Genomic DNA, 8,448 nt, shown 5'->3' with positions numbered 1-8,448 from the left:
TCGGTTCAAGGTCTTAACTCACGGTTCTTGGTGTTTTTTATATTACTTTAATTCATACTTGATTTAAGGTTCATTGAAATCTAAGCGATTCTGTAAGTATTTCTTACAAAAAGTTCAAGATGATTACTTACCTCATCGTTGATGTTTAGGACCTCCGTTCTCGAGCTTTCGGTATTCAAATTATTTCAAATTTTCTTCACACAATCCTTAGGGTGTCTAGTTTCTAGAATCATAAATTTTTTCATGAGAATTGATTTGAAGAGGGTTAAAATTGAGAAAAATTGAGGGAAGGTCAAAGTTTGGGTTAAGACATTGAACCAGCCACGTTGTCATCTTCTTCCTCTGGAAGTAAGAAGACGGGTGCGTCGGTTAGAACCGTCGTCTAAAAATAACTCTATTTTTTTTTCATGAAACTAAAAGATGGTGTTGCAAGGAAGAGATAGAAATTGGTTTCATACCTTCTAGTGAATCGTAGCCTAAATTATTTGTCTCCAAAGTTCGTCGAAAATCATACTTTTTTGATAGAGTTCAAAACAGATGATTTCTTATTGGGCAGCCGTTTCTAGAATCTCTTCCTTATTCTTCCCTCTAGCTAAAGGAATTTTTTTTGGTGAAACGTTTTTTAGTGTGTGGCTTTAATTTTGAAAAATCATCATTGGTCTACAACTCACCCGAAAATATAGATTTTCGTTTACTTAGGCGGCTCGTTTTATGACGTTTTAGCTCTCGATTCCTTCATCAAAGATACTCATCTCGACCTTCTTAAGCTAAAAGAATGTTTAATTTTAAGTAAAATGAATCATAGGTAGGAATTCAATACTTACCCCGAAATTATACCCAAAATTGATTTTCATCAATTGGACACGTTCTTGGATTGAAATTCAAGCTTACTTTGAACTTCTTCAATTATGGTCACTATTGGGTGAACAAGTTTTAGGCTCTTTTAACGCTCGGTTTCTTCATAAAACTTGTGGATAATTGCTCTCGAATTTTGAAAAAATCAGAGAGTAGAAAACCCAAAAATTAAATGGCTATAACTCACGATTGAGAGTTTAGCCTTACTCGATTCTTGTTCCATACTAATGCCCCAACTTCAGACTTTATAGGGGAGCTTAAACCGAGGTTGAAACCTCAAGGATTGTCATGATTTGAAGATGAGTTTTTTAAATTTCTTATCGAAAATATCATCTCCAATCAGTGAGCACCAACCTTCAATTTGAATTATGGTCATTGGATGTGATGACGAGTGTCTTCTCTAGAACGTACTCAAATTTGGTGAAAATCCAACGTTGAATTTGAAGTGAAGATACCGTCAATGCTCCAACGACTCCGTGTAAAATATTTTAAAATAATAATAAAGTAACTATTATATGCATGACTTAATTAAGAAATGCAGAAAAATCTTTTAAGACATTTCGAAACAATATCATGGGCTTAAAACAATTACAGTGAAAAATAAATCACTTGAAACGTATATAAAATAAAGTAAAATAAAAAATACCCTGACCTAACCTACTATCTTCAATCTCATAGCCAGCATCGCGACGTCACACCTTAGGTGTCTTGTGATATGGAATCACTACAAGGGGAGTAAGATTTAGATTATCTTGTTAATAGAATATCTCAAGGAAAGAACACTTGTTTGAGATTTGAATCACTCCACAAGTAAGATCTAGTATAACTTGAATGATTCCAAACATGCAATCTAAATTTAACCCTACTGATAAAGAATCACTAGAAGGGAAAGTAAAATTTATATTACCTTGTTGATTAAATAGTCAAGGCAAGAACACTTGTTTGAGATTCGAATCACTCTACGAACAAGATTGATTATGTCAAGCTTGAATGATTCTACATGCAACCGAAACCGTAGAATTGTAAATAAACTTAGCCATTAGCTAAAGGGAGCACAAATGTTTCTTTTACTCCATTTTCCAAGTCTCCTTACCATGATAACATACATGACTTTATATAATCTCAAAATAAAATCGAATTATTTCAAGAGTTTGTAACATTGTACTTTATGACTATAATTAACCACTATGTATACTTTATAACCGTAATTATCCACTGTGTAAATAAGTTTTAAAATACAATTAAAAAAAAAAACATCATAACTCTAAATTATGATCCACCCAAAATTTATAACAATGAAACTCGATTCTTCCTCAACTGTCATGAATTGAAATATATTTTGATAATTTCAATAATATTTTCGTCACATCTTCATTGAAGTATATTTTATGATTGATGTCTCTTGGTTCATATCATCTTACATTTATCTTAAAAGTAAGAGTAACACATGTTTGAGTATTTTTAAAATATTCAGCTAAGGTAAAAAAAAATGCAATCACATGTAATCATGTTTGGGGCTGGTCATAAAACATCAGTTTATGGTCTTGGTCTCAATTTCCAATATGGGTAAGATTGGATGTGTAGTACTTCTCTACACACGATCCACGTATGCATACATGAACCCTCTGGCGAGCTCGCATATGTACACTCTGGACCTAGCCTTCGACTAACATACACCCACACTGTTGGTACATAATAGAGGGAAGTGAGCGCGCATAATATTGTGATGTATACAATATCATATCATAACATCATGACAAACATAAATGTCGTAAGATACGTGTCCGTACTAATTATAGCAGAGAATTATCCGGATGATGTACATGAACATACAATATGCATGATCTTTTGAAAAAAATATATAAAATATTAACATTTTGATCTAAAATTAAAATGTTAAAGGTTTTGAAACATGATATTTTCAAATTAATTTAGGGTTTGGTATTACTAAAACAAAATCCATAATTAAGAACATTTCTAAAATTTAACATTTTATTTTTACTTTTGAATTTGCGAAGGTTCTCCGTTGTTCTTCCGCGAGACTCTAAGCCGCTATTGTTCTTCTCCAGTTCAGCTTTCATCTTGTTCGTTTCAATTCCAACGGTTTCTTGTTTCCTTTTCCAATTCACTTCCACCCCCAGATCCGCCTACTATATATTATTACTCCTCAATCTTCACGAAAGGTGATGATTCTCTATCGATTTCTTAATCTCTGAAAAATTTCAATTATGGCGTTTCGTACGAGTTCTCATTCTATTCGTTTTTGGATTCTGTTAGTTTTTTCAATGCCATGCGGAATGAACTGAACGTTCAGCTGCCGAAGTCGTTTGACGATTTCTTTTTGGGGTCTGCCTCCAGTTAATTGTGCATTTGGTGGCAGACTAGGGTTTCTGTCAATCTTCTCCTTGTTTTCGAGATCAGGCTTCTGAAGCAGCAACAGGCAAGGGGAGATTTCCTTTTTTGTTTTCATTTTTATATTTTTTTCCCCTGTTTGATGTGTCTTGTTGTTGGTAAATCATCTTCCTCACATACATTACTTTAATTTTGATCCTGTTGATAATGTCCGAATACACCTTGGTGTTCATTTTGCAGTATGGTGGATGCGGTTCAAATCTACTACAGTATTATTGCGTTTTTTTGCACGGTTGGAGCCATTGCTCTGGCGGTCCTTCATATTTACCGGCATCTTTTGAACTATACGGAACCTACTTATCAGAGATATATCGTGCGAATCATCTTTATGGTCCCGGTTAGTTTTCCTTCCCCACGTTTCATTTTTAGCTCAGAAAAGATCGTTTGGCTTTGTTTGGTTGTGGGTTCGTTAGAAGGCTTCCTTACTGACATGTTCATGGTTGAACACCACGTATCTCTGATTTATGCACCACATTATGTTCCTTTATATCCTAGATGATATGCATGTTTCGAGCTTGATGATTTAATGACAATTTATATGTATGTGTCCATCTTTGTTCTGTTTTCTTGTTGTGTTACCTTGTATGAATTCTTGGACTTTGTATATTATTGCTTTGAGGAGGAAGCCTCAAGTTGCATCTTGTTGGAAAATCGCGAGTCTAACTTTTGACACAGAGAAAGTCGAGTAAAAGTTTCAAGTGTCGGGGGGCAGTTTATATAGCTTTTTCTCTCTAGATGTTTTAGCCACCATTCTTACATACTTTCTTTCTTACCACATTCCATATAAGCAGCATAAATCTTGTAGAAATTCCAGAGAAATTTCAAATGGGAAGGTTCGAAGATTGAAAGAGGATACAATTTAGCTGAGGATTAAGTCTCTTTGACTCTGGTTGAAGGATTTCCAGGCTTTGGAAATATTTGAAAAGAAAATGATGCTCTTTTCATGTGGAGATTTCCAGAGAAGAAGAATCTCTATGGCACTTAATTATAAAGAGAAATTATGGATCTAATTTCAATGGTTGTTGTACTAACAATATCAATTTTTTTAGCGATAAGAAGTGATTATTGAAGTCAGCATTCTTTTTATTGTTATTATTGATAATGACATTACATTCCTAATGAAAATGCAAGAATTACAATTAAAGCCACGCCAAAAACCAAGGCAATATAAGGGGCAATCACAGCCAAAAGTGAGAGAAAATTACAGAAAGGAAACAAGTTGCAACCAAAAATCTCGAGGAATAATTGAAATGAGCATCAAAATGAACATCGTCCCACACTTCCTCCTTCCCTTGAAATGGCCATTTGTTTTTATCCAGCCAAATGTGTCTCTTCAAGCATGAGTTTCTTCTTCATCTTAGATTGGCATACATTATGAGAGTTTAAAAAATGGGAAGGAAATAGAGAGGGATAACACTCAAAATAGTCTAAATAAGGGTGAATCTTTTTCTTTTGAAGAAAGACTTCTCCTAAGAGGAACCATCTTTCTAAATCACTGATCATCATTGGATTCCGGAAGCAACTTGTCTAGGATTATCACCCAAAAGCAAACCTAAGTATGGAGAAAGGGGTTCAATCTCTAGTCGCATTCTTTATACAAGCTTGGTTTTCTTTTTTTCTGTTTTTTTTTACCTTATTTTTCTATGTTGCCCCATTTACTGAAAACTTATTATTTTCTTTTCTATAAGAAAACATTTTTCATCCATGGGTACTGTAACCTACAATGTTACTGAACTTATTGTGTACTGTTGATGCCATCTCGCCAGCCTTCTTCCTTGGAGACGCCTTCACAGTTCCTAAAACTCTTACCTTTAACTTCAAACAAAAGTTAAAGATCAATAGAATGTGCGAGGTTCAAAGAAAATTGTTTGATGTGGAAGGAATAAAAGAGTTGGTTTTGTTCTGAATTTATTAGGTGATGTGTAAAAATTCAGTGAGATGTTTTTGTGACTTAGAAAGCTCAGGAGATTTCCTTCTAACTCCAAACAAGAGTTAGGATCAATAGAATGTGCAATCCGTAAAGAAAATTATTTGTTGCGGAAATGAACATAAGAGTTGGTTTTGTTTTGAATGATTAGCTGATGTTGCTTCAAAAGTCAATGAGATGTTTTGTAGCTTAGATAGCTCACGAGCTCTCTTGTAAATTCCTTGCCTTCTGTCTTATCAACAATCCTCAATTCTCAAAAGAACCACTCTTATCTGATTTGGAAAGGAAAAACCCACAAGTAAAAAATTTCCATTCATTCCTAGTTCCTTGAGTATTAATATACTGGATTAACAAGCAGAAACCTCGATGGCCTTTCTTCTATAAGTGTTTCAAATGCGAGATAGGTGGTGAGGACATGACAACTTGTTTATTCACCATCCGTTTGTGTATGGTTTGGTGGACTCAACTCTTAAAGATATTCAATGTTTTTAGTGCTCCCCCATAAAGTAGAGTTCTATGTTGAAATGCCTTCAAAGCCTTTTCGTCACGTTTTGTGAATCACTAGATTATTATTATTATTTTTTAGGGATTAGAAACCAAATTTTCAGTGAGAAACATGAAAGGATATACAAGAGCATTAAAAAAGACAACCCAATCCTGTAAAAGGCTCTCCAATCCAAAAGAGTAACACTTAATGAATAATTACAAAAGGCCTTAGAGGTCACCACTCACAAGAAGGTATTAAATCTGGTATTTTCCCAAAGAACATCTCAAGATCGATTAACCCTTAAAGATTCTGCTATTTCTTTCCCCATGGAGATCTCAGAAAGAAAAAAAGCCTGTCAAAGAACTTTCCATTTATCCTTAAAGGGAGGGAACAACACGATATCTGTTGGATCTTCAATCTCTATTACGAACAAACGGAATCCCAAAGGTGTCCTAAAACTTTTCCAAATCAAGTGAACAGATTGGCAACTCTACAATAAATCATCAATATCCTCAGAATCTCCTATACACACAAATGCACCACAGAGGATTGAAACACGAAGAGCATCTTTGAATGCGATCCAAACTTGACTTTCCCATGCAAAACTTGCATGGCAAATATTTTGATAGAAAATAATTTGAAATTTAGGGTTTAGGGTATCTTTGGGAGGGAATTGGTAGAAAATAATTTGAAATTTAAGAAGGAAAGACTTCCTTTTTATGGAAATAATTAGTTCATTGCCTCAAAATAAAATGCTTTTCACATAGATTTTTGTTACTTCTCTTATTTCCTTCTAAACACCAATTGGAGGGTGTGCTTACAAGGCATTGGTTGTAGGATTGGGTTGATTTCTTGTCCCCCTCCCATCTAAACTTTGATCCCTTTTTTGGGGAATTTATCAACCCCTGCTACCCTTGCTACCCCTGCAATAAGTTTTCCTGGATTACTACATGCCGAAAGAAGTGTTGGAGCTCAAAATAGCTGCTTGAAACTTGCCATGGGTCATTTGGAGTTTTCTCAAAAGGCATAGTAAGTTTGTAAAGGGTTGGGATGAAGTTACTCTATTAAACCCTTGGTGAAGAAGTTGGGACTTTAAAGAATGGAGCGTTGAAACCATTTATACATTGTGTTCTAAGATTACAAGTGGTTAAACTGGGACAACAAAAATACTTCTAACTAACTACCACTTTTGTTTGCGTAATTTGCTACTTGTTCATCTTTCCTTTTCACACCATTTTTCCTCCAAACTTTTTACATTTACATTTTTGCTTCTTTATATGTACTTTCGTAGTAAAACCTTTGTGTTTATTCTTTCTTTCTTTCTTTTTCTTGTTTGTTTTCCTTTTTGCATTATGTTATTAGTAAATCCTAAAATTGCACCCTTGCATCACAGGTATATGCACTGATGTCCTTCTTGTCTCTTGTTATACCTTCGAGTTCAATCTATTTTAATTCAATTCGAGAAGTGTAAGTAGTCCTTGCTTAATCAATTCTTTATGGAATTTTGAAGTTTGTCTGTTTCTACTTTGTTGCAAATCCACTAATTTACTTTTCTTGTGGCTTTTATTTCTGCTGTGAGGTCTATTTGTGGAAGATTACTGAGGCCTACCAAAAATAATACAAACTTTTTTTTGGGGTGGGCATGGACTTTGTAAAATGAGAAGAGTATAAGTTTTTTTCTTCACGATCGAATCATGTATTTAACAGCTTCTTGGTCATTCCTTTTTCTTGTATTGTTGGATTTCTTTAATGGCCATCTAAAACATGCTTCTTGAATGCTCCTTTCTCCCAAAAGTTTGTGTGTAGAGAAGTTATATGCAAATAAACAAATTTAATAAGAATGAAATGCGGTCATTTCAGTTCTCATGCCTTCATTTCAACAGTAAAAACAATTTCGTATCATTGTCCTTTCAGTTATGGTTATGGATCAAATATCTAATCATTAGTTTTGATTTTTTTAGCTATGAAGCTTGGGTCATTTATAATTTTCTGTCATTGTGTCTGGCATGGGTTGGTGGTCCTGGAGCTGTTGTAATAAGTTTAAGTGGTCGTGTACTGAAGCCATCATGGGGCTTGATGACGTGTTGTCTTCCTCCTGTACAACTAGATGGGTAAGTTCGCACAAGTTCAATTTTTTTGGATTGATGTAATGATTGAGTTATTATTGGCAGCATATACTAGTCAACATTGAATTATGTTAACTCACTTGAATATAATAGATGTACACCAAACATGTAGGCATAGTTCGTGCATGCTTCATTTTTTATCATGGCATTAATGCCTTTTAACTGAGAGTGTCCATGAAAAGGATGCTGCAGAGAGATGCCTATTTTAATGTAATTTAAAACACTATGCTCCACTTAGCTACTTGTATTAGGATTTTCTGCTAAATTTATTTTCAACAAATCCTACTCTTTTTGCAATGATTCCTCCCTCTACTATTTCCTAAGCTTTTCATATGTTTCCAGTATTGGATCTCCCTCATGAATTCTCTTGCTACTACAAAATGCTTTTTCTATGGATCTCCTAAACTCATGAGTGGACTGTTGGATTTGGCTTGTTACAACAAATTGTACTTATAAATCTCTCTGTGATTTATCAAAATGCTTTTTCTTTGTTAAAAAAATGGTGTTTCCTCTTCCCTTAGAAGGTAAATTTTTTTCTTAAAGGGGGATTTGGGCACTGGATTTCTTAATACTCAAGTCATTCCCTACTTGTTTTTTCGTCCCTTCTCTTGTGAAATGAAAAAAAAAAAAAAAAAAAAAAA

The 8,448-nt window shown here is 34.2% G+C and overlaps 1 protein-coding gene across 1 annotated transcript in view; it reads left to right on the top strand.

Annotated features, from left to right (window-relative positions):
- Positions 1-2,838: 2,838 nt before the first annotated feature.
- LOC111468594 (transmembrane protein 184B-like) overlaps positions 2,839-8,448 on the top strand; it is an 11,008-nt gene continuing 5,398 nt past the window's right edge. Inside the window, exons 1-5 of the mRNA XM_023113853.1 lie at positions 2,839-3,038; positions 3,133-3,295; positions 3,448-3,604; positions 7,075-7,148; positions 7,643-7,792. Of these exons, the coding sequence (XP_022969621.1) occupies positions 3,449-3,604; positions 7,075-7,148; positions 7,643-7,792 (380 nt within the window). The 5' untranslated portion in view covers positions 2,839-3,038; positions 3,133-3,295; position 3,448. The remainder of the gene's footprint in view (positions 3,039-3,132; positions 3,296-3,447; positions 3,605-7,074; positions 7,149-7,642; positions 7,793-8,448) is intronic.

Source organism: Cucurbita maxima, unplaced genomic scaffold (genome assembly GCF_002738345.1).
Source record: "Cucurbita maxima cultivar Rimu unplaced genomic scaffold, Cmax_1.0 Cma_Scf00037, whole genome shotgun sequence".
In the NCBI taxonomy this organism is placed as follows: domain Eukaryota; kingdom Viridiplantae; phylum Streptophyta; class Magnoliopsida; order Cucurbitales; family Cucurbitaceae; genus Cucurbita; species Cucurbita maxima.
The sequence above is the reverse complement of the archived record's forward strand: the minus strand, read 5'-3'. Positions and strand labels throughout refer to the sequence as shown.